The 27,830-nt window shown below is 37.3% G+C and overlaps 1 protein-coding gene across 3 annotated transcripts in view; it reads right to left on the reverse strand.

The window, feature by feature from the left end:
- The window catches only part of SLCO1B3 (solute carrier organic anion transporter family member 1B3), a 196,804-nt gene that overhangs the window by 127,869 nt on the left and 41,105 nt on the right, over positions 1-27,830 (reverse strand). For all 3 annotated transcript variants that reach the window (XM_030804741.1, XM_030804742.1, XM_003265581.4), the window contains 6 exons: positions 27,589-27,687; positions 15,752-15,994; positions 13,266-13,430; positions 11,611-11,806; positions 10,235-10,400; positions 7,556-7,740 (listed from right to left, as the gene is read on the reverse strand). In XM_030804741.1, coding sequence (XP_030660601.1) covers positions 7,556-7,740; positions 10,235-10,400; positions 11,611-11,806; positions 13,266-13,430; positions 15,752-15,994; positions 27,589-27,687 — 1,054 coding nt within the window. The remainder of the gene's footprint in view (positions 1-7,555; positions 7,741-10,234; positions 10,401-11,610; positions 11,807-13,265; positions 13,431-15,751; positions 15,995-27,588; positions 27,688-27,830) is intronic.

Below are 27,830 nucleotides of genomic sequence, written 5' to 3' on the forward strand. Positions count from 1 at the left end.
GCTTCTCTCTTCATCTCTTCATTTAGGTCTCTTGTCATATAACTTTCACAACATCTGAACTAGTGTCTGTCAGGCCTCTGAGCCCAAGCCAAGCCATCGCATACCCTGTGACTTGCACGTATACATCCACATGGCCTGAAGTAACTGCAGATCCACAAAAGAAGTAAAAATAGCCTTAACTGATGACATTCCACCATTGTGATTTGTTTCTGCCCCACCCTAACTGATCAATGTACTTTGTAATCTCCCCCACCCTTAAGAAGGTTCTTCGTTAATTCTCCCTACCCTTGAGAATGTACCTTGCGAGATCCACCCCCTGCCCCCAAAATACTGCTCTTAACTTCACCGCCTATCCTAAAACCTATAAGAACTAATGATAATCCACCACCCTATGCTGACTCTCTTTTCAGACTCAGCCTGCCTGCACCCAGGTGAAATAAACAGCCATGTTGCTCACACAAAGCCTGTTTGGTGGTCTCTTCACAGGGACACGCATGAAATTTGGTGCCGTGACTTGGATCAGGGGACCTCCATTAGGAGATAATCCCCTGTCCTCCTGCTCTTTGCTCCGTAAGAAAGATCCACCTACGACCTCAGGTCCTCAGACCGACCAGCCCAAGAAACATCCCACCAATTTCAAATCCAGTAAGTGGCCTCTTTTTACTCTCTTCTCCAACTTCCCTCACTATCCCTCAACCTCTTTTTCTTTTCAATCTTAGCACCACACTTCAATCTCTCCCTTCTCTTAATTTCAATTCCTTTCATTTTCTAGTAAAGACAAAGGAGACAGGTTTTATCTGTAGACCCAGACTAGGAAGGCAGCCTTCCCTTGGTGTTTAATAATTGCAAGGACGCCTCTCTGATTATTCACCCACGTTTCAAAGGTGTAAGTCCCGCTTTTCTAGAGGAAAGGCAAGTACCCCAACCCCTTCTCCATGTCTCTACCCCTTCTCTGCTTTTCTGTACCCCCCCCAACCCCTTCTCCTTCACCCTTAGCAGCAAGTCCCGCTTTTCTAGGAGGGCAAGTACCCCAACCTTGTATCTCTGTGCCCCAATCCCTTATTTCCATGCCCCAACCCCTTTCCCACTTTTCTGGAAGGTAAGAACCCCCAAACCCCTTCCTTCCATGTCTATACCCTCTCTTTTCTCTGGGCTTGCCTCCTTCACTATAGGCGACCTTCCACCCTCCATTCCTCCTTCTTCTCCCTTAGCCTGTGTTCTCAAGAACTTAAAACCTCTTCAACTCACACCTGACCTAAAACCTAAATGCCTTATTTTCTTCTGCAATGCTGCTTGACCCCAGTACAAACTCGACAGTAGTTCCAAATGGCCAGAAAACAGCACTTTGAATTTTTCCATCCTGCAAGATCTAAATAATTCTTGTCGTAAAATAGGCAAACGATCTGAGGTGCCTGACGTCCAGGCATTCTTTTACACATCAGTCCCTTCATAGTCTCTGTGCCCAATGCAACTCGTCCCAAATCTTCCTTCTTTCCCTCCTGCCTGTCCCCTCAGTTCCAAATCCAAGTGTCGCTGAGTCTTTCTAATCTTCCTTTTCTGCAGACTCATCTGACCTCTCCCCTCCTCGCCAGGTGGAGCTGAGTCCCAATTCTTCCTCAGCCTCCGCTCCTCCACCCTATAATCCTTTTATCACCTCCCCTCCTCACACCTGGTCAGGCTTACAGTTTCCTTCTGTGACTAGCCCTCCCCCACCTGCCCAGCAATTTATTCTTAAAAAGGTGGCTGGAGCTAAAGGCATAGTCAAGGTTAATGCTCCTTTTTCTTTATCCCAAATCAGATAGCATTTAGGCTTTTTCATCAAATATAAAAATCCAGCCCAGTTCATGGCTTGTTTGGCAGCAACCCTGAGACGCTTTACAGCTGTAGACCCTGAAAGGTCAAAAGGCCGTCTTATTCTCAACATACATTTTATTGCCCAATCTGCTCCCAACATTAAATAAAACTCCAAAAATTAGAATCTGGCCCTCAAACCCCATAACAAGACTTAATTAACCTCACCTTCAAGGTGTACAATCATAGAAAACAGTTACAATTCCTTGCCTCCACTGTGAGACAAACCCCAGCCACATCTCCAGCACACAAGAACTTCCAAACGCCTGAACCGCAGCAGCCAGGCATTCCTCCAGAACCTCCTCCCCCAGGAGCTTGCTACAAGTGTCAGAAATCTGGCCACCAGGCCAAGGAATGCCTGCAGCCCAGGATTCCTCCTAAGCTACGTCCCATCTGTGCAGGACCCCACTGGAAATAGGACTGTTCAACTCACCTGGTAGCCACTCCCAGAGCCCCTGGAACTCTGGCCCAAGGCTCTCTGACTCCTTCTCGGCTTAGTGGCTGAAGACTGATGCTGCCTGATCGCCTCGGAAGCCCTGTAGACCATCACGGACACCAAGCTTTAAGTAACTCTCACAGTGGAGGGTAAGTCCGTCCCCTTCTTGATCAATATGGAGCCTACCCAGTCCACATTACCGTCTTTTCAAAGGCCTATTTCCCTTGCCTCTGTAACTATTGTAGGTATTGATGGCCAGGCTTCTAAACCTCTTAAAACTCCCCAACTCTGGTGCCAACTTAGACAATACTCTTTTAAGCACTCCTTTTTAGTTATCCCCACCTGCCCAGTTCCCTTATTAGGCTGAGAGACTTTAACTAAATTATCTGCTGCCCTGACTATTCCTAAACTACAGCCACATCTCATTGCCACCCTTCTCCCCAACCCAAAGCCTCCTTCCTGTCTTCCTTTCATATCCCCCCACCTTAACCCACAAGTATAAGACATCTCTACTCCTCCCCTGGCAACCGATCACATGCCCATTACCATCGCATTAAAACCTAATCACCCTTACCCCGCTCAATGCCAATATCCCATCCCACAGCACGCTTTAAAAGGATTAAAGCCCTTTATCACTCACCTGCTACAGCATAAGCTTCTAAAACCTATAAGCTCTCCTTACAATTCCCCCATTTTACCTGTCCAAAAACCAGACAAAGCTTACAAGTTAGTTCAGAATCTGCGCCTTATCAACCAAATTGTTTTGCCTATCCACCCTGTGGTGCCAAACCCATATACTCTCCTATCCTCAATACTTCCCTCTACTACCCATTATTCTGTTCTGGATCTCAAACATGCTTTTTTTACTATTCCTTTGCACCCTTCATCCCAGCCTCTCTTTGCTTTCACTTAGACTGACCCTGACACCCATTAGGCTCAGCAAATTACCTAGGCTGTACTGCCGCAAGGCTTCACAGACAGAACCCATTACTTCAGTCAAGCCCAAATTTCATCCTCATCTGTTACCTATCTCGGCATAATTCTCGTAAAAACACACGTGCTGTCCCTGCTGATCATGTCTGATTAATCTCCCAAACCTCAATCCCTTACAAAACAACAACTCCTTTCCTTCCTAGGCATGGTTAGTGCAGTCAGAATTCTTACACAAGAGCCAGGACCGCAACCTGTAGCCTTTCTGTCCAAACAACTTGACCTTACTGTTTTAGCCTAGCCCTCATGTCTGCGTGCAGTGGCTGCCACTGCTTTAATACCTTTAGAGGCCCTCAAAATCACAAACTATGCTCAACTCACTCTCTACATTTCTCATAACTTCCAAAAATCTATTTTCTTCCTCATACCTTACGCATATACTTTCTGCTCCCTGGCTCCTCCAGCTGTACTCACTCTTTATTAAGTCCCACAATTACCATTGTTCCTGGCCCAGACTTCAATCTGGCCTCCCACATTATTGCTGATACCACACCTGACCCCCATGACGGTATCTCTCTGATCCACCTGACGTTCACCCCATTTCCCCGTATTTCCTTCTTTACTGTTCCTCACCCTGATCACGCTTGATTTATTGATGGCAGTTCCACCAGGCCTAATCGCCACACACCAGCAAAGGCAGGCTATGCTATAGTACAAGCCACTAGCACACCTCTTAGAACCTCTCATTTCCTTTCCATCGTGGAAATCTATCCTCAAGGAAATAACTTCTCAGTGTTTCCATCTGCTATTCTGCTACTCCTCAGGGATTATTCAGGCCCCCTCCCTTCCCCACCACATCAAGCTTGAAGATTTGCCCCTACCCAGGAATGGCAAATTAGCTTTACTCAACATGCCCTGAGATAACTAAAATATCTCTTAGTCTAAGTAGACACTTTCACTAGATAAGTAAGGCCTTTCCTACAGGGTCTGAGAAGGCCACCACAGTCATTTCTTTCCTTCTGTCAGACATAATTCCTCAGTTTAGCCTTCCCACCTCTATACAGTCTGATAACAGACCAGCCTCTATTAGTCAAATCAGCCAAACAGTTTTTCAGGCTCTCAGTATTCAGTGAAACTTGTATATCCCTTACGGTCCTCTGTCTTCAAGAAAAGTAGAATGGACTAAAGGTTTTTTAAAAACACACCTCACCAAGCTCTGCCACCAACTTAAAAAGGACTGGACAATACTTTTACCATTTTCGCTTCTCAGAATTCAGGCCTGTCCTCGGAATGCTACAAGGTACAGCTCATTTGAGCTCCTTTTTATTAGGCCCCAGTCTCATTCCAGACACCAGACCAACTTAGACTGTGCCCCCAAAAAACTTGTCATCCCTACTATTCTCTGTCTAGTCATACTCCTATTCTCTGTTCTCAACTACTCATACATGCCCTGCTCTTGTTTACACTGCCAGTTTACACTGTTTCTCCAAGCCATCACAGCTGATATCTCCTGGTGCTATCCCCAAACTGCAACTCTTAACTCTTGAAGTAAATAATCTTTGCTGGCAGGACTATGCTGAATCTCCTTAGGCACTCTCTAATCAGATGTCCTAGGTCCTCCCAATTCTTAGACCTTTTATACCTGTTTTTCTCCTTCTCTCATTCCATTTAGTTTTTCAATTCATACAAAACTGTATCCAGGCCATCACCAATAATTCTATACGACAAATGTTTCTTCTAACAACCCCACAATATCACCCCTTACCACAAAATCTTCTTTCAGCTTAATCTCTCCCACTCTAGGTTCCCATGCCGCCCCTAATCCTGCTTGAAGCAGCCCTGAGAAACATGGCCCATTCTCTCTCTCTATACTACCCCCTAAAAAATTTTCGCCCCAACACTTCAACACTATTTTGTTTTATTTTTCTTATTAATATAAGAAGGCAGGAATGTCAGGCCTCTGAGCCCAAGCCAAGCCATCGCATCCCCTGTGACTTGCACATATACATCCAGATGACCTGAAGTAACTGAAGATCCACAAAAGAAGTAAAAATAGCCTTAACTGATGACATTCCACCATTGTGATTTGTTTCTGCCCCACCCTAACTGACCAATGTGCTTTGTAATCTCCCCCACCCGTAAGAAGGTTCTTTGTAATTCTCCCTACCCTTGAGAATGTACTTTGCGAGATCCACCCCCTGCCCCCAAAATATTGCTCTTAACTTCACCACCTATCCCAAAACCTGTAAGAACTAATGATAATCCACCACCCTTTGCTGACTCTCTTTTCGGACTCAGCCTGCCTGCACCCAGGTGAAATAAACAGTCATGTTGCTCACACCAAGCCTGTTTGGTGGTCTTTTCACATGGACATGCATGAAAGTGTCTCTTACCTATCCCCACTTTTTCTATTTTCTGACTCTGATTTATTTTCCTTTCTAGTGCTTCACATTTACCGTTTTACATATTTACTTGCTTATTTATTAGTTCTTCTATATACATTCATTCCCCATTCCCTATCCCCACTGGATGCTAATGAAGTTTTATCATTTTCGTTCACATTTGCATCCTCAGTGCATGGATCTGTGGCTGACACACATAATGAATATGTACTGGATGAGTAAATGCCTACACTCCTGCTTAGTCTAGTTTTAGCAATAGCCTTATGATGTAAGCATTAGAAAATCATTAATAAAATGAAGTTTATATTTTTATTCTCCAGTCAGCTTCAGAAAACTTTTCTTCAAAGGAAATCAAAGGCAGGTGAGCAATTAATAAATGCTTTGATAAGTGGTAATGTTGATTTAATCACTTTTTATTCAGATAAAATATAACTATCATCAAGGATGGAACAGTGTTTTTAAAACTCTCCTTTTCTCATGAAAAGGTTTCAATTAAGAAGCTAAAACATGTTGAGATGTAAACTAGTATGAAATTCTGAAGTGAATTTTTATAAGTTAATGAATCTGTGCTTTGGAAATATAGGCTTCTCCTTCTGAATTGACATTTTATATTAAGATGAAGCTATGCTTGTGGAATATTTACGGTACGAAATTTAATAAAATTTGCAGGCAGGGTGAAAATTTAACAACTGTAAACTGATTTAGTTTACAGGTTTATATTCATGTTAACAAAAGTTAAAACACATTGTTGGTTGCTTTTTTTTTTCTACCATGTCATGCTGTTGGCTGGCCATGAACTTACGATCAACTAGTAGGTTTTAAAAGTACAATCAGGTGTTACCCCAGGTCACTCTACTTATCATGTATATTTTTAAGATCTACATGCATGTCTTTCCATGTTTCCCGTTTTAGATGATTGAGTGCTTATTTTGGCCAGTAGGGCACACATTATCTGCTTCCCGCCTAACTCTCCAAACATCATCTGCCATACCCCTCTCACTCAGTGTGTTCCAATAAACTGGCTTCTTTTCATTCCTCAAAAATTCTAGCTCTTTCCTGTCTTAAGGAAACAGCACCTAGACCTTCTCCCTGAAAGCCCTTCATTTGGCTTTTTCTTTACATCCTTAGATATAATGTCACTTCTTTTGAGATGTACTCTGGGAGTCTTTCCCCTCACATCCCCTTACTTTAATCCTAAGTTTAGTTTCTCTTTTTATTCCTTTAATTGGCAGTCTTTTTCCTTATTAAGATAAACAGCAAGTTGTAATTATGTGTTTATTTTTATACTTATTTGTCTCGCATCAGTCTTGTCATTTTCTAAGCTGTGAGATAACAGGTACCTTATTGGTTTTACTTACTAGGAAATATTCTTCATCGAACATCATATCCTGTCTAAATAACTGTCTAATAAGTGAAAAAAGGAATGAATTATTTACACATATTTTTCTTATGCCCTACAAGGGTATCATGAGATACCAGGTCAAAAGCCATGCTGTGGGTGAACTGAAAACATTAGAATTTCATTACAAATTGAAGTTTATATTTATACCTGGTTGCTAAATGTTTTCTTTCAATGAAATCAACAGATAATTTACTCTAACTGGCTCATTAGGATGCAACGCAACTCAAAATTAAAAGTTCTTTTACAATCACACAAAGATTCTGCTACAATCAAGGCAATTGTCAATCAGTGTGTGCCTTAAGATTTTTATTAAAGAGAAGAAAGTATAGAGCCTAGATTTGACAATGGAAGTATTAGAGACAAAAATTATTAATGATGGCATTGAAAGATAAAAGTAATTCTAAGAAAATGCACTCTCAAGGAATTAAAAATTGACAAAATATGAATTTGAGCTCAAAATACAGAAAAATATGCCTATCATTAGGTGTGTTTTAGTCTAATATACATGACAATGTTTTACAGCATCATACTTACTTCACAGTCAACAAGATAAATGCAGTACCTCCTGTTGCAGAGAACAAAGAGTTTATGACTTGAATTGCAACATAGATGAAAAATTTCCTTGTACAAGCATTATCTCTTGGGCATTCACCCAAGTGTGCTGAGTAATTTCTGTTCTGGAGACCAGTTACTTCCACACAACTACAGTTATAAAACACCTAAAAATAGTTTTTGAAATATTAACAAATACATTTGCCAAATACAACAGGGCTATGAATACATTCCATTATATTTAAAGAAGTCTCAAACTGAAATACTTACAGTTTAAAAAATGTTATAAAAATATAGTTGCTTAATAGTGAAAGGCAAAATAGCTCCCTGAATTTAGGAATTTAAGAAATTAGTGTATGAAATTCTGTATATAACTTTTTCGTTAATATACATTATTTAAAATATTTCTCTTCCACCCACATTTTCTTTCCAAAATACACATTCTTACTCTCTTTGGCAGGTTCTAAGTATTAGGGACTTATTCTGGGAAAAAACTACCAAAAGAATCCAGAAAATATAGCAGTTTGAAAAGGGACAAAATCTAGCCACTCATGAAAATGGGACAGAGTGCAGGGGAAATAGACCCAGGCAGGGATGCCAGAATTCTATTTAAGCAGGCAAAAGCAACATTCAGGACCATAATGACAGCTGATAAGATATAGTATATTATTACCAGAAAGGTTTAACACAAAAGAATGTGCTGGCTAATGGTTAGAATACAGAAGAGGAATATTAGGAACAAGTGATTTTAGAGATTTCATCAGGCAGGCAGTGTATGTGGTTAGGTGGCTTTAATAAATTCTGCTCTGATTCTAGGCTAAAGATTGAAGTTTATCTTGAACCTACTACTGCTAAAGACTATTTACTGAAGGAGAACTTGTAAAAGAATTGGCCAGGCGTGGTCACTCGCACCTGTAATCCCAGCACTTTGGGAGGCTGAGGCAGGTGGGTCACGAGGTCAGGAGTTTGAGACCAGTCTGGTCAACAAGGTGAAACCCCGTCTCTACTAAAGATAAAAAAAAAATAGCCGGGTTTGGTGGTGTGCACCTGTAATCCCAGCTACTTGAGAGGCTGAGGCAGGAGAATTGCTTGAACCCAGGAGGTGGAGGTTGCAGTGAGCCGAGACTATGCCATTGCACTCCAGCCTGGGTGACCGGGCGAGACTCCCATCTCCAAAAAAAAAAAAAAAAAAGAATTTAAATCCATACTTGTATCGTTCAAGAAAGATTCCTTTTCTCCTTTTATTTTTTTCAATAGGAATAATATGGAGGAATCTTTTATGGAGCAAGCACATTGGCCAATGAAACCCAACTTTGAAACAGAGAGCATTATTTTAACAATTTTACTGAGGATTTAGTAAAGGAAATTTGCAGTAGCCCCCACATGGTATAGCCATTGCCAATATTAAGATGATGTCTCCATGCAGACAGAGCTCTCTTTAGGATACTAATATCATGTCTCTTTCAGGTCTTCACTACTGGATAACACAGGACCAGGGATTAAATGGGGTACCCTTACTGAAAGATACTATAGCCGATGAATATGAGATGTGGGCTTTTAAGTATAATCTTTGGGCCACAAATGTGCAAGTTTATTAAAGTTGTAGCCTATCTTCAAGGAAACTAGGATGCTTTATTCTTCAAATTTCTCCATGCCGTTTAATAATACATTGGTAGGATATTGGGCAAGGGAAAGATAGAAAATGTTTAGAATTGAAGCATGGAAGAGTGTGGTAGAGAGTCATAATCGCAGCTGACTATATTGCTAATGTTGGTAATAGGGAAAGGGCCTGAAAAATAGTTATGCAACTTGTGAGATTTTGAATTGATTGTAGGTATGGGGAACAGCATACCTAATTTCCAATCATTGGGAGTTACCCAGGATATTGGGAAAAACAGGATATGTGTCACATGGAAAAAAAAAAAAAGCCTTTGAGTTAAGAAAGAAATGGAATTTCCAATGGACATGTTGGCAATCAGTGAGTAGGATACTAAATTATACTGAGTAAAAGAAGTGCCAGCTTTGGGAACATCAAAATAGGAAATCAAGAATAGGGAATTCAACTGAACATGAAGCCTTGACTCATTTCTTGGAAAGTCCAAGGCCACAGTGAGTCCCTAGCTAAACTTATCAGGATGTATATATTAAAATGCAAATAGATTGTTGTTCCTGTAAAGCAGGTAGTGCTGACTACAGGCTAACTCTGAACTTTCCCCTAACTTCCGAAGGGTAAAGTAATTCCAAATAATAAAAATCATGTGCTTTAGTCAAATGAGATGCTTCTTAGAGACCCTAAATGCATTCAAATTCTAACAGGTCATATTCTTTCATTTATTTATTTATTTATTTATTTATTTATTTTATTATTATACTTTAGGTTTTAGGGTACATGTGCACAATATTCTTAAAATCTCAAGAAAAAAAGTGGGTAATATCTAATTAGAATTCAAGTAACAGAGAAGTCTGATTGTGTCCTAAGCAGAGTTTTATATGAAGCTTTGTTTATACTTCACAGCTATCACGAGGACAGATAATACTGGAATCTTTTTGTTTTATCTTTTTATTGGAGACCTTAGTTATAGGAAGATTTGATAAGTAATTATTAAATCAAATCTGTGACTTTGATTAAGGAGAGGAGAAAATGCAAAAACTAATACTCACTGTATGCTTTTTAATACCACTTGAGGATTTGCATCCTGCTAGACAAGGTGACAGGTAAGTTATTCCATTGTTCCCACAGACTGGTTCCCACTGACTTTCATCACAATTGCACTCTGAGTTGCAATAAGAAAGTGGTACATCTACATGAGATGCCACTGAATTATTTCTGAAAATATATGATAGAAATATATCAAAAAAAGAGAAAGAGGAAGTAGAGAAGGAGCAGAAGAGGGAGACAAGGGGATAAGGAGAGGGGAAATAGAGGAGGAGGAAGAGAAGAGGAAAAGAGAAGAGAAATAAGAGAAAGGTTTTCCTTTAACTAGATAGAGAAATTTGATTTGCTGATGTCAAAATGGCAATTTTTGTAATGCTTATTGACTTTTAACTCTCCTTCTTTACCAAGACATGACTTATGACCTAGAATAAGTAAAACTTAAAAAAGAAATAAAAGAGGTCAGATAAGAAGACTTAGACAAGAGGTCTTTATCATTCTATCAATGAAACTTTACATTATATAAGTAAATTCATTTTTCTGAGACTCAGTTTCTCTTCAGGGAGGTAATGGCATTAGATTAAGGTTCCTCTGAGCTCACTTTAAAACCCTCTGAATCTATGCATATTAGTTAACATTGTTGAATTTTACAATCTATATTTTAACTACATAAAAAAAGATTTCAATGTAGTTAAAACCGAACCTCTGAGGAATAAAAAATCAAGAATAATAGAATTAGTTGAAAAAGGATAAAAAATCTCTGCATATTTTCTGAATAAAACTATAATATTGTTTATACTGATTTACTTTATAATATAGTTATAAATTATAAGATATAATTTTATATTATGACAAATAAAATGTTATTTGTATAATGTTTAAGCTTGAAGATTTTAAGTTATTTGTTTTGTAAAGATATGATAATTATTAAGGATTTATAAAATATCTTCAAATGAATATAGAATTTAAATTAAAAATAAGTAGATTGACAATTTAGAAAATACATTATGAATAATTTTATTTAATGACATCTGATACCTCTAATACCTCAAATTTGTGTCTTAACACTGCTAGCCATATAGTGTGTGTGTTTCTCTAAATCTCACTTTCCCATCTATAAAATTGGGGTAAAAGTGTCTACCACGCATTTTAATTACCCAGAAATTATAGGTATTATTATTTCAACCTATGTTGCTTTTCCTTAAGGAATAAAACAAATTTTTATTGTCTTAGGAAATGGACATTTTAATAATTTGAAAATTGAAATTTCTCTCAGTTAAAATAAAGTTTAATTACAATTGTTTTCTACCTTATTTTACTTGCACATAATCTTTTAATTCGATGGTTAACATGTTACCCAATTTATATAGCAATATATACAAACCCATCATAGGTCAAGGTTAGGCCGGCAACTGATTTGCTTTCACAGATTAGAGGGAAATATAGAAGTTGAAACAAGAAGGATATTATCGAAGTAAGAAATGAAAATTTGGCAATTCCAACTAAAGGCAATTTGAATTTTTTAATGATATATCCTCCTAAAAGCATTCCAGTTGCAATCATAGGAATGGTTATGGTTCCTGGAAATAAAAGAAGAGAAAAAAGCTATAATTATACGAATATGGTTTTTCTGATATGTCTTTATATACAAAACACAGTGTATATCAACCAAATTCACCCATTCTTATTTCTTTAAGAGAAGGGTGGTGAACCTGGGAGGCGGAGCTTGCAGTGAGCCGAGATCACACCACTGCACTCCAGCCTGGGCAACAGAGCGAGACTCCATCTTAAAAAAAAAAAAAAAAGAGAGAAGGGTGGCACACTAGGGTGGACGTAAGGGACAAGTATACCCACATGAGAGACAAAAATAATTTATTTTGGCCAATTATGAGGGCTTGGCTTCCTCACAAGCGAAAGGCAGTGGCTAAGAATATTTATGTGTCTAAAAAGGTTATTTCTATGAGGAGCTTTCTTTTTTTCTGGCAATCAACAACAACAAACAAAATCTTTCTTCCTCTGAGATTTCTATCCTACCATCTAAAAACTCCTTTACATCTCTCAAAACAGAGTTTCAATCCTCAATAACTCACTCCAATTTTGCCCAAGGCTTTAGAATTAAATTCTTGAATTAATATCTCTTTATTATTCATAAAAGACATATATACCGTGATATGATAAAAATGTCTACATACAGGATTAAAAATGACTGATCCCTGTTACATTTTTTCCATTTCACAGTCCTGTGTTATTAAAGGTGAAGATTCCTCTAACAAAAAATTCAAGCCAGGTTATTGGGAGTCAAAACTGAATCTTTTAAGTTTAAATCTGTCAGTTCAACAGGGAGATCATCCAGAAGCCTGTTCCAGTGCTTCAGTACATTCATTTTCTAATTATTACTTTCCTATGTACATATGACCTAGATACATACCATTTGATACATTGTTTAACTCATCAAATACTTATCAAATTTCTACAAGGTTTCTACAATACTGGAGTTGTGGGAAAAGGGATACAAGATAACCTTTCCTTAATGAGAAGGTCTCAATATGACTTTGAAAATAGGGATTGTAGCAAAATAAACCTCTCTAAAATATGATATTTGTTTTGAATCATGCATATTTTGTAATGTATTTAAATTGATTCTCCTTCTGAAAACATTAATATTATGTCTTTTGTAAGTAGCTGAGGGCTTATTTCAGTCCATGAATTATAGGATTATAATGGTTATACTATAAAAGGGTTTGTCTCAGGATCTCAGTACTATATTATAAGATCCAATTATGCAGATACCACGTCTAAATCTTTTATTCACAAGCAATTTTTTTCTTTAGAATTTCACCTATAGAATTAAATTCACCTAACATGAGATGCAACTTCAAATGCAGAACAACGATGATATCACAAGATAGAGAAATTTGAGACATAATAAGATTACATTTAGTAAAATATAAAATCACCTTCATAATAAAATGTGACTTGGAACACAAGTACTCAATAGTGTTTCATTTATCAAGCAAACAGGTAAAAAATATGTCTTACCCAACAAAAAGTTAGCCTGAGATGCAGACTGACCATACTGTTGCTCCATATATTTAAAGACGTAAGTAAAAGAACCAATAAAGCTGCTTACTTGTAACAATGTCAAAAGCAGAAATATAACATACAGAGGATTGGTAAGGATGCTTTTCAAAGACTGGAAAAAACCTACAGAATTATAAAAACATATTTCAATAATAAAATATATATTAATATCTAAATTTTGTAAATATAAGTTACATAAGACTTAAAGTTACAAATGATTCGTGAGGCTTTCTAAGAGTCGTGACCTTTGCTCAAAATAAATGGAACATGTGAATTAACCAAATTGTTAAATTTTTGAGGTAAATAGGAACTCAGATGTCATCTAAACTGAACATCTATACAATCATAACTCACTATAATGTTGATCCATTAAAAAAAATGGATCAATAAACCATTCAAGTGACATTACGCTACTTGAGAGCAATTTGCTCAACTTTTGAACAGTTCTCATTGTTTATGTGTTGTCTTTGTAATGAACTGGTATTTTCTTTGCTTTCTAATCAACTAGTCTTAGTTCTACTCAAGAATATATAGAATAAATCTAATTTTTTTTTCTGACTATAGGTAGTTAGTATTTTAACCATTCCTAATGGGCACCTAATTAAAATTCGCTTTACTATTCATGTCACTACCCTTAAAACAAAAAAAACAGTTCATAATATAGAAAATGTTTACAGTTGCCCCCTTTTTTGCACCTTATTATCTTCTTTATTCTTTTTGGGTCACAGTCAACCCTGGTCCTTATAGGTTTAGAAAATCCATTAATTGGCCGGGCGTGGTGGCTCATGCCTGTAATCCCAGCACTTTGGGAGGCCGAGGCAGGTGGATTGTCTCAGCTCAGGAGTTCCAGAGCAGCCTGGCCAACACGGTGAAACCCCGTCTCTACTAAATACAAAAAATTAGCTGGGCATGGCGGCGTGTGCCTGTAGTCCCAGCTACTCAGGAGACTGAGGCAGGAGAATTGCTTGAACCTGGGAGGCGGAGATTGCAGTGAGCCGAGATCGCGCCACTGCACTTCAGCCTAGGTGACAGAGCGAGAGACTCTGTCTCAAAAAAAAAAAAATAATAATAATAATAAAATTCATCGATAGTTATGGATTTGATTAAAGTAGAAACATAGCATAGACAAAATAAAAATCCTTGAAACGCTATTTTTAGTATGCATGTTAAACTACAAAAACTTATCAATGATGTGCTGGTAAACGTTTAACAACAGATTCATTGGGAAACAAACCCGATTTGTGATATTTTTCAATTTCCATGGTAATACATTATGGTAAATTCTCCTACCATGGACAATTTCAAGCTACCAACACAGCTGAAATTGAGCAATCTACTCTCATGAGGCTCCAGCATCCATCCCATTGCTCTTGGGTTAGTGTGGTGGAGAGGAGAAAATAACAACAACAACAACAACAACAACAACAAAAGGTACGTGAAAGAACTGATGAGAGAAAGAACATGGGTTACTTTGGAAAGTTTATAAGTTTACTTCAATGAAAACTTTAAAAAGTGCCAAGGGTTTAGGTGTTGGTTGCACTGCTTCAGGTTTTACTACTTCACCATTTCTCCCTAATCTGAAAACTGCTGTCAATACCTTACCATTTGATATATCTTGCTCTGACGCCTGCCAGATCATTCTCTTGATTACTGCTTCTCATGCTTCTCCATTAGCCCATATGGCTTATATTCAAAAGAGGCACCACTATCAAGTGGCAAAGAATCCTAATTCACATTATTGACTCCAAATATCTTAATTACTGATGTTGCTTTTCACTTCATTTTTGAACACTTAGGTAAGATTATATATGTATATATATAACATTTTAATTCATATATATATAAATTAATTTAATGAGATATAATTTTAATTACCAAGAAAAATAATCTTACTCTAATTACCTAGACCGACTCCTCTCCTGACTTCCTTCTCCTTATTTCATCTCTACATCTGAGAATAGTTAAATATAACCTATCATAGTACTTAAGATACTTTATTACAGTGATCTATATACTTCTTAATATCATCCACTAGGTTCTCAAAAAATAAAGGCAATGTTCTATTACCAGGGAATAGTATGATGGCTGGTATCATTTGTTAAATAAATAAATGAATGAAATATTATAATCCTTTAAACCCTCACAGTTTATACTATATTAAAATGAATATGTACTCTTCAGCTTATAAGCAGCAGATGTTTGTAGCCTTCGATTGGTTTTTCTCTTCTAAAGAGCAGAAACCTAATCCTCTTCCCCTTTTTATGTACTCAAGACATATTTGTTGATTTTCATAGGAGTTTTAGAAAAAATAATTCAGCTAAATTTAGCAGAGAAGAAAGCTAACTCTAGATGATTTGAGTATGCTTTATTTTTTTTTTTTTACTCACTTTTCCGTTTCATTGAGATTAACAATTCCAAGTTGACAATGAATGTTAAATACTTACCAGTCACATTTTTTGTAACATTTTTTCCTTGGTTGGTCAAATTAGCTGTTTGATTTCTATCATCATTTGTTTTCAGCACATGCAAAGATAGTGAAATTTTTCTTTCTTTTTGTGGTTTATTTGGATTTTGGGGCAAGAAAAAAAATGGTATGGAAGAAATAATGGAAAATAGTCCAGACACAAGGAAACCAAGCCACCAAGCTCCAACCCAACGAGAGTCTTTAGGAGTTATTCTGATAGTGCCTAGGAGAAACAGAAGAAACCAGTCAAAAATCGTTCTGAAATACAGCAGGTTCTGGGAAATAATGATAATGATTGCAGTCCTCCACAGATGAAGAAAGTAAACCAAATGTTTACTTTCAATTCTAAAACACTATTTTCTTCTGTTCATATTTTCTTATCTCTGAAACTAGGTTGATGACATCTTGCAATTGCTATTGTCCAGGAATCAGTCATGACACTGTTCACATTGCCTGATCTTGTGTGCACTTGGTGGCTTTTCAGATTTCGTGACTGGACAGCTGCCATCATTGGACATTTAACTCCTGAGACCATTTAATAACTATTCATGGAAGAAATATGAATCCTCACTGTTGTCTGAAAATGTTGGAATCATCTGATGAGGTCAAGAAAGCATCAGTAATAAAATTTAAGCAGCTGGCAAAAAATACTTAGAGACAATAAAGGAGCTTCCATCCACACCACCCTAACTACCCAGAACCTGCATTTGCAATTATCCAGACAGCACAGAAGATGAAAAACTATGCAAAATGAAAATCTGAGTTTAAGAGTAACCCAGAAATATTGGACTCTAAATGTTAGAAATCATTTAACCATTTTATTTCAACTATATTTCCCTTAAAGTATGTATAAGAGTAATGTGTAAATGCTAAATCTCAAGGGTAAATGAGTTATTTTAGTAGGTAGAAAATATACAGTTTAAGTAATAGGAATGCATCCATGAGATATCAGCAAGATACCAGAATAGGAAGCACTAGATACCTTTTTCTCCATGAGCATACTGATTCAACAGTAATATTCAGATCAATTTCATTTGTGAGAAATACAGAAACTAACTGAGAGACTGCTATACAACAGGAAAGTACAAAACCAGATACACAAAAACCAGTAAGATAATTGGAGACATCCTCTTGCCATTCTCCTCCTCAGTATTATACCACACAACTGGGAAAAACTAGCAGTTTAAACTGGCATGTGAACACTTGACACAGCTCTTCCCTCTGGCTTAACAGAGAGTGAATGTGTGAGAGAAAAAGAAAAAAACAAAAAACATGTGGCAATTCCTCAACGATCTAGAACCAGAAATGCCATTTGATCCAGCAACCCCTTTACTGGGTATATACCCAAAGGAATATAAATCATTCTATTATAAAGATACATACACATGTATGTTTATTGCAGCATTATTCACAATAGCAAAATCATGGAACCAACCCAAATACCCATCAATGATAAACTGTATAAAGAAAATGTGGTACATGTACACCATGGAATACTATGCAGCCATAAAAAGGAAGGAGATAATGTCCTTTGCAGGGACATGTATGAAGCTGAAAGCCATTATCCTCAGCAAACTAACACAGGAACAGAAAATCAAACATTGCATGTTCTCACTTATAAGTAGGAGCTGAACACTGAGAAGACATAAACACAAAGAGGGAAACAACACACACTGGGGCCTGTCATGGGGGCAGAAGGAGGGAGAACATCAGGACAAATAGCTAATGCATGTGGGGCTTAATACCTAGGTGATGGGTTGATAGGTGCAGCAAACCACCATTGCACATGTTTACCTATGTAACAAACCTGTACATTCTGCACATGTATCCTGGAACTTAAAGTAAAATAAAATTTTAAAAAATGGTCCCAGCTCATCCTTGGGGAGAGAAAGGGTTGGACTGCACACTCAACATTTCAACCTTTCCAAGTGCTACCCAATGGATTGGCTTCTATCTCATCTGTCTCGAAGTACTGACAGGACCCAGCATATGCCAGACACCTGGGAACTACCGAGAATAAAGATGAGCCAGTATGTGGACATTTATCACAGATCCTGCCCCCTAGGTTAGTGCAGAGTGAGCAGGCAAAAACAAACAAAAACAAAAACAACATCCCAGCTCTTAGCTACTCCATGGAGAAGCAAAGATTTGGACCACATATATAACATTTCATCTTTTCTGAGTTCTATTAAGGAAAGGTATTTTGTCCTCCTTGTCTTTAGGTTAGACATACACTTGGCCCCTGGGTGCTACAAAGAACACAAAAATGATTATTTAAACTAGCACATGGGCACTTGCCAAGTTCTTCCTGCCCCTAGATTTAAGCAGTGATGAGGTAAGAAATCTCAGCTTCCAAATTCTCCATGGGAAGGGAAAGAGTTGCACAGCATGCCCAATATTCAAACTTTCCTAAGAGTTGACTAAGGACTGTCTTCGGTCTCAAATGTGTAAAGGTGCTGAAAAGATCCTGCATACTCTAGATGCCTGGCGGATCCTAAGACAAAGATAGAAGTTTGGACGACCATGAAAATTTGAGAGGCCCAAGAAGATACGGCTGGGCTGATTGATGAAGGTTTTCTCTTACAATAAGGCCAGTCCATGAAGAGTTGGAGAGGTGATTCTTTTTTTCTAATGCATAGATTGCAAAATATTTTTTCTAATACCAGCTCAGCCACAGTAAAATAGGGCACCAGGCAGAGTTTTGAGGCCCTAACTCATGGACAACATTTCTAGGCACATCCTGGGCCAAAAAGGAATCCACTGCCTTGAAGGGAAGGACCCACTCCTGGCAGCATTTATCATCAGTTGACTAAAGGGCCCTCAGGCCCTAAATAACCAGCAGTGGTACCAAAGTAATGCACTGCGGGCCTTGGGCTCTGAGATTTGCTGACTTCAGGTGTGACCAAGCACAATCCCAGCTGTGGTGGTTATGGTGAAAGACTCCTTCTGTTTAAGAGAAGTGGTAGAAAAATAAAGGCGACTTTGTCTTGCACCTTAGCTACCAGCTCAGCTACAGTAGAACAGAGCAACAAGAAGGCTTTTGGGGTCCCTGAGTCCAGGGATAGTGGTTACAGCAGACCTTGGGCAAAAGCTCTTAGAAAGCATTTCTAGACCTGCCCTGGGCCAGAGGCAAGTCTAGAAATGCTGTCCAATAGCCTAGTCCTGGACTAAGAGACCCACTGCCCTGAAGGATGAGTCTCTGAGACCTGGCAGCATTCATAATAAACTGACTGAAGAGCCCTAGAGCTTTAATTGAACATGGGTGGTGGCCTGGCAGAATCTTCCTTGGGCCTGTGGTGGCGGTGGACACAGGGAGAAGCTCCTCTGCCTGTGGCAAGGGGAGAGAAGAGCAAGAAGAACTTTGTGCTGTGGTTTGGGTGCCAGTGTAGCCACAGTAGAATAGAATATCTATTATAGGTAAATTGCTAAGGTTTTTTGCTCCAATCCTTGGCTCTCAGACAGCATTTGTAGGCCAGCCTGAGGCCTAGGGGAACTCACTGCATTGAAGGGAAGGGCACAAACCTGGCTGGCTTGGCCAACTACTGCTTGTAGAACCCTTCAGCTTGAGTTAACATAGATGGTAGCCCGACAGTAGTTAAAGAGGGCCTTGGGCAAGACCCAGTGCTGTGCTGGCTTCCGATAGTGGTTACAGCGGACCTTGGGCAAGACCCAGTGCTGTGCTGGCTTCAGGTCTTACCCAGGACAGTCTCAGTGGTGGGGGGGCCACAGGGATGCTTGCTTGCATCAGTGAACCCCCAGTTCCTGGCAGCTCAGCACAGAAAGAGCAAGACTACATTTGCTTTGGAGAAAGTAGGGGAAAAGAACAAGAGTCTCTGCCTAATAATCCAGAGAATTCTTCCATATACTTTCCAAGGCCACCAAGGCAGTACCTCTCTAAGACTGTAAAAACCACAGTATTATTGAGGTTGTGGCCAAAGTCCCTTCATATACCTAAAAAGCCTAGTAAAGAAGGATGGGTAAAAACAAACCTGGACAACAAAGACTACAATAAATGCCTAAGTCATCAATGCCCAGACATTGATGAATAACATAAGCACTAAGATGAGCCAGGAAAACATGACCTTACCAAACAAATTAAATAAGGCACCAGGGAACAATCCTGGTGAAACAGACATATGTAATCTTCAAACAGAGAATTCAACATAGCTGTTCTGAAGAAACTCACAGAAATTCTAGATAACATAGAGAAGGAATTCAGAAACTATCAGATAATTTAACAAAGAGACTGAAATAATTAATGCCAATACTATTTAAACCATTCCAAAAAATGGAGGAGTAGGGAATATTTCCAAACTCATTCTGTGAGGCCAATATTACCCCGATACCAAAATCAAACAAACACACATCAAAAAAAGAAAACTACAGGCCAATTTCTCTGATGAATATCGATGCAAATATCCTCAACAAAATAGTGACAAACCAAATTCAACAATATATTAGAATGATCCTTCATCATGACCAAGTGGGATTTATCCTGGGATCCAAGGTTAGTTCAACATATGCAAATCAATAAATCTGATACATTATATAAACAGATGAAAGGTAAAAATCATATGATCATTTCAATTGATGCTAAAAAAGCGCTTGATAAAATTCAACATCCCTTCATAATAAAAGCCCTCAAAAATCTGGGAATAGAAGGAACATACCTACCCAAATACATCCACAGATTCAAATTCATATAAAACCAACAAATGACCTCAAATAGCCAAAGCAACCTTGAGAAAGAACAAAGGTGATGGCTCACACTTCCTGATTACAAATATATGTTAAAGCTAAAGTAATTAATACATTACAGTACTGGCATAAAGATAGATATATAGACCAATAGAATGGAATACAGAGCCCAGAGAAATCTGTGTGTATACAGTCATCTGATCTTTGACAAGGGTCCACGATAGTGAAATAACTGTTTCTCTGATAAATGGTGTTGAGAAAACTGGATATTCACATACAAGAAAATGATGTTATGCCCTTATCTTATATATACTGAAAAAATAAACTCAGACTATGTTGAAGACTAAAATTTAAAACTAGAAACTATAAAATTCTTAGAATAAAACTTAAAGAATTTCATTACATTTGTCTTGACAATAATTTCATGGATGTACCACCAAAAGCACAGGCAATAAAAGCAAAATTAGACAAATGGAACTGGTCAAACTAAAAAGCTTCTGCCCAGCAAAAGAAATAATCAACAGATTGAAAAGGCAACATATGGAATAAGAGAAAATATCCATAAAGCATATATGTGATAAGGTGTTAATTTCTAAAATGTACAAAACATTCCTACAACTCCATAGCAAAAAAATAATTGCCTGTTTTAAAAATAGGTGAAAGACCTGAATAGAAATTTCTCCAAAGAAGATATAGAAATGAACAACAGGTATAGGAAAAGGTATCCAACATCACTTATTATCATAATAGTGCAAGTCAAAAGCACAATTACATATCACCATACACCCATTAGGATGGCTATTATCAAAAATAAAGAATGAGAAAAGTGTTGGCATAGATGTGGAGATATTTGAACACTTATACACTGTTGGTAGAATGCAAAATCGTGCAGCCGGTATAAAAAAATTGTATGAAGTTTCCTCAAAAAATTAAATATAGAACTACCATATGATGGAGCAATCTCACTTCTAGGTGTATATCCCAAATAATCGAAATCAGGATCTCACAGAGATATTTGCATTTGCATGTTCATTGCAGCACTCTTCACAACAGTCTAAATGTGAAAACAACCTAATATCTACAGAGAGATGAATAAATAAAGAAAATGTGATATATACATATAATGGAATACTATTCACCCTTAAACAGAAAGGACATCCTGCAATATGTGATAACATGGATGAACTTTGCCAACATTGTGCTAAGTGAAATAAGCCAGTCACAGAAGAACAAATACTGAGTGACTACATTTATGTGAGTCATACCAAAGAGTCAAACTCATGAAAGCAGAAAGTAGAATGGTGATTTCCAGTGGTTGCGGGAAAGGAGAAATAGGGAGTTCCCAGTCAATGGGTATAAAAAGTTTCATTTATACAAGATGAGTAAGCTCTAGAGATCTGCTGTACAACATTGTGCCTGTAGTTAACAATACTGTATTGTACAGTTGACCTTTGAATAACATGGGATTTAGGGTGGCTGACCCCCCAACACAGTTGACAATCTGTGTATAACTTTTGGTTCCCCAAAAACTTAACTTGAATCTGTAGGTATATTTGGGTAGGTATGTTCCTTCTATCCCCAGATTTTTGAGGACTTTTACTATGAAGGGATGTTGAATTTTATCAAGTGCTTTTTTAGCACTAACAGTTGGCCAGAATTCTTACCAATAGCATAAACAGTCAATATATATTTTGCATGCTGTATGTATTATAAACTGTATTCTTTCTATAAAGTAAGCAGGAGAAAATGACGTTTAGAAAATCACAAGGAAATGTGTTTACTATTCATTAAGTGGAAGTGGGTCATCATAAAGCTTTTCATCCTTATCTCTTCACATTGAATAGGTGGAGGAGGAGGAAGGGGAGGCATTGTTCTTGCTTTCTCTAGGGTAGTAGAGGCAGAGGCAGTGGAGGAAGTAAAAAGAAAGACAGGAAAGGCAGGTACACACAGTGTGGCTTTACAGAAATACATCATAATTTCTACAGGAAAGGCAGGTACACACAGTGTGGCTTTACAGAAATAACATCGTAATTTCTATTTGACTCTGTTGCTTTATCATTTCTCTAAAAATGTTTCTATATGATACCAATCCTTCTTCCACTGTTTGCTTTCATTTCAGTGCCCACATTACAGAAGCTTCCATGTTGTAGAATACATCAAAACAGTCTTGAATAATCAGAACGCTTCTGCCAGACTGTCTGATGTCAATTTGTTTCTGTCACTGCTTCTTCTATGTCTTCATCATCTGACATTGGTTCAAAAGCACTTATCTCCATCAAGTTGTCTTCTGTTGATTCCTCTGATGTGCCTGTTACCTCTTGAATGTCTCCAAGATTCATGTCTTGAAATTCTTCACTCCACACCTTTTTTTTTGGCCATATCCACAATCTCTTCATAATTTTCTTGAATGGTTATGATTTCCATGAAGCTATGCACAACATTTGGACAGTTTTCTCCAGTAGAAATTTGTTTCCTGTTAGATGGCTTTTGTGGCTTTTTACATTAACAATGATGGCAACTTCAATGGTGTAATCCTTTCAGACTTTTATAATGTTCTCTCTATTGGGGTTCTCTTCCACAGTATTTACAATCCTTTCTATAGGGTAACATCTATAATGAGCCTTAAATGTCCTTAGGACCCCACATCTAGAGGGTGAATTAGAGACATTGAGTTTGGGATAAAGCAGACCACTTCAGCACCTTCAGTATTCAACTCATGAGGTTCTGGATGACCAAGAGCATTGCGAATTATCAAAAGGACTTTAAAAGGTCAACCCTTCCTGTCAAGGTACTTCCTGTCTTCAGGAACAAAGCATGGAAGGAAACTGTCATAACTTTTCAGAAAAAAAGTTATTGTTCAGGCCTTCTTTTCCTACAACCAAAAGACTAACAACTGTTTTTTATTATTTCCCCTTCAAGGCTTAGGGATTAGCAGTTGTATAGGTAAGAACAGTTCTGATCATAAACCCCACTGCATTTGCACAGAACATCAGAGTTAGCCTATCCCTTCCTGCCTTAAATACTGGGGCTCACTTATCTTCCTTATTAGTAAGTGTACTTTGTGGTATTTTTTTTTTCAGAATAGGGCACTTTCATCTGATTAAAAACCTGCTCAGGTAGATGTCCTTTCTCCTCAATGACTTTCTTTATGCCATTTAGAACTTTTCTGTTATCTCCTAAGTGGCAGAAGCTGCTTCTCCTGTTATATGGACACTTTTTTGAGGCAAACCTCTTTCGAAAATTTTCAAATTATCCATTAGTGGCATGAAGTTCTCCAGCTTTAAATCATTCACTTTCCTTTTGCTTCAAGTTGTCATGTAATGTCTTCATGTTTTCTTAAATCACGTTTCGAGTCTACAGGTATGCCTTTCTGATAGCAATCTTGCATCTACATAAAAGTTGAATTTTCAATATGATATAAAAAGCTATTTCACTAAAAGGACAGGTTTATGTGCCCAATGTTGTAGCTGCAGTGAGGCTTCATGTTGATCCATTTTTCTGTGAGTGTGGGTTTTTGTTTTTGTTTTACAATGGTCCTTGTACTGCATACATTTATATTGAAACAGTGGCCAGCTGCAGAGCTCTTCTACAGTATATATTAAACAATTCAACTTTTTCTTATAATGTGATGACTTTTCTTTGCTTCTGGGAGCACTTCCAGCATCACTAGTGGTACTTCACATGGCTCACACAGTGTTACTTAAGGTTGATGTTACAGCACTAAACAGGATGAAAAATACACAGAAAACACAAGGGTTCACTTTTTACTGTGATTCATCACTTACTGGAGAGTGATGAAAACTACTCACATGGAGATGATGAATGACACGTGGCATTTTAAATAAATACTCTCAACACTTGAGCTTACTGCAATAGCAACAGGAGATGGTTACAGAATTTTTACAGCAGTGAAGTAGGCACTACAGTTAATTTTATGCACTTATGATTTAATACTGTGACTGGGAATGGCATCGTGTAAGGTCTATAAGAGTTTCTCTGTGTAAAGTTTAACAAATTTTAACTTTTAATAAGAGATTTGTGCATATTTTATTGTAGTAAATTATAAAATAATATTTACATATATTTTATATATTCACAATATAACTAATTTTAACTTAACTTTTTCTACATTTCTAAGCTGCCTAGTTTATCTGCAAGGTTTTTCATGTCGTCACAAATCTCGAAAAATGTTTCCAATACATTTACCAAAAAAACTATGTATAAGTGGACCTGCACAGTTCAAACCTGTGCTGTTCAAGGTTCAATTGTATTTTTGGGAGGTAGAATCCATTTTAATTGTTCTTATCTCAGTAAAATAAAAATAATAAAAATTAAGAAAGTGTACACACACAGAAACACACACACCATAGAAGTTTGTAGCAAACTTAACTGATGCCATTACTCTTATCTATAAGAAAAATCATTGACATGAAAAAATATTGATTTAAAACTATTTAGAAATATATTATTTTCTAGTATGGACTGATCTGGTTTTAAAATTGATTTATGTGATCATATTGTTTCATAATCAACAACTCAGGCAGACTTCAGGAAATGACTAGTTAAATCAGTAACTCCATTATACATGCTAAGTGTTTATCACCTGTCAGAAATGTAATTTTGATGACTGTTTTTGGTTCTTTCACTGGTCTATATATAGGAACTAAAGGTCATAACCAAGCTAGATATGTCCTGCTAGTGTTTCCTGTGGCTCACACACAATCTTAAAAATTGGAAAATTCTACATTAAAATCTTGGTTCCTGGATTCTCCGGAAAACCAATCAGAAACTTATTAATGCTGGTCCCAAAATTCTGTATGAAAAGTATAGACCAGAGCTGGGGAGCACATGAGTTTCGGGGTATATGGGGAGAGTAGTGCACCAGCAACAACTCTCCCCGTTCTAACCATCATACCCTAATTTCCTGCCCTTGATACTCTTTACTCATTTATGTTATGTCTTTGGCTCCTGTAGGAATTAAAATTTACCGAAGTATACTTTATCATAAGTTCACTTCATGCTTCTCACAGAATAAGAGAAGATGTGATAAGGTCTGAACAGTCAGGGGTAGAAGTTGAATCACCATGAATTCTAAAATGGTGTGCTTATTTCTGAGTAGAGAGGCTACAAAACTACTATCCTAAAGACCTTCAACACTTATTTTGTACTCAGTGTTAAAAGCAATGATTAAAGTAGAGCAAATGAGTAAAAATAGTGTACATAATGTGTAGCTACACTAAGCCACATGTCTAACATGGAAGATATAAAACATATCATCAGGTACTTGCTTTAGTTTTATAATAGAAAACACTTTATGGTTTGTTGGCCTACAATAATGGCTATTCTATCTTGGAATGAATCCTTTGGTCTCTTTGGAGTGATCTATTTAAGTCCTCAAGAGACAGAAAATCATATTTGTTTATTCACAAACCCTGATGAGTTATTATATGCTAACACAGACACAATTCTGTCATGTCCTCAAAGAGATGGTGGGTAGGTAGGCAAATATTTACGGATTGTTGTGAGAAGGGCTACAATAAAGTCATGCTCTTGATGATTAATAGAAGCACCGAATTTGAGACCAATGGAAATGATGAAGTAAGGGTTACATGAGAAAAGTCACATGTTGAAAGAGACTTTGAGAACTATAAAAATAAAAAAGAGAGAAAAGTTTTTCCAATTTTAAATAAAGAGAAGTGTGAGATTACAGGGCATAGTAATTCAGTCAGTCATTGAATTAAGGTACAGATATTCATCAAGAGAGGGAATACAGGAAACAAAGTGGGTTTGGAAATCAGACGATGAGACCAGCTTTTGACAGGTTGAGTTTTAGGTACTTATTTAAAAAAAAATCTAAGAAGAAAAAAATGGAACAAGTAGTAGAACCATCCACTAAAACAAATTATAGAAAAATATCCATTACAATTAGTAAATTACATAGAAATTGATTTGTGTTTTATTAGTGTAAAGCAGATTATAGTGGATGAGAAGTACATGGGAGGTGAGAAGGTGAGACATTTATGTTAGATGATGTTTTTCTAGGTACTTGGCTTTGAAGATAAATTGAGAAACAGTTAATCAATTGGAAAGTTGTTTGGGGATATAAAAATGTATACGTGTACATAGATGGGAGAGACTTGAGTGTGTTTGCTGAGGAAAAGAGAGGGTGCAGATGGAGGAGAGGCAGAAGGAGGAAAGCTAAACCCCAGCTGGATCTACTAATATTAGCTAAAGATAAATACTTTTTCATAAGTATGGGTTAACAAAAGATAAATATGGATATGGTGAAGGTATATCTGTAGGAAGGAGGGCCTGAAGTCGAGGCAGATATTACAGCATTGACTCTCATTCTTCTATGAAAGGAGAAATAAAGCATGCTCTGAGAGTAAAGACAAAAGTCATAAATTTTATTTATGCATCCTCTCCTTCATTCATTTGTTCTATAAGCACTCATTAAATGTTCCCATAGGCCAAGCCCTCAGTGAGAACCAGGAAAAATGACCACAACCAAAGTGAACTGTGGCCTCTCTTAACCCACCCCCGCCGTTAAGTCAATGCAGCAGCCACAAGGAGGCTTTCGCAAAGCAAACATCAACATCTGAGTTCTACACATCAACATCCAAGTCACCATCAACTGAAAAATAACATTTACTTGACTTGGCCAGTCAGTTTTGGGAAAGGGACACTTCAAGTTTGGTTATTTTGGATCAAGTAATCTAAAATAAATTTGTTAAAAATCTCTTTTTACACTTAGTTGTAAAAGCGAAGTATAAATAGGAGCTAAATTTCTTTTTTATTCTGACTATTAATGGATTTATTTCCTACTTGTAACTCTTGAAAAATAGTAAACAGGTGGGGGGAGGGGGGAGGGATAGCATGAGGAGATATCCTAATGCTAAATGACGAGTTAATGGGTGCAGGAAATCAACATGGCACATGGATTCATATGTAACAAACCTGCACATTGTGCACATGTACCCTAAAACCTAAAGTATAATAAAAAAAAAAAAGAAAAATAGTAAACAAAGAACTATTGAAAGACTGAATTTAATTCTTTGGAAGAATGGTGTCCTGCACTTAAAAGACACTATCATTGTACCTTGTTCTGATTGTACTTACTCAGATCTACATATCCAATATCCACGTACATTTTAGCAAACAGAGATCCCAGTGCAAAGCCAATGACTGGACCAATCATTCCTATTGCATTCAAACTACCTGTAAGTATTACAAAACAATTTAATCAGATGTCACAAATACTTGGTTTTCATTTAACATGTTTTTAAAAGTCATATTACACAATACACTTCTGCAAATATTTTTCTAATAGGTAAAAGAAAAAACTAATGACATTATTATTT

The sequence above is a fragment of the Nomascus leucogenys genome, chromosome 23 (assembly GCF_006542625.1).
Source record: "Nomascus leucogenys isolate Asia chromosome 23, Asia_NLE_v1, whole genome shotgun sequence".
NCBI lineage: Eukaryota > Metazoa > Chordata > Mammalia > Primates > Hylobatidae > Nomascus > Nomascus leucogenys.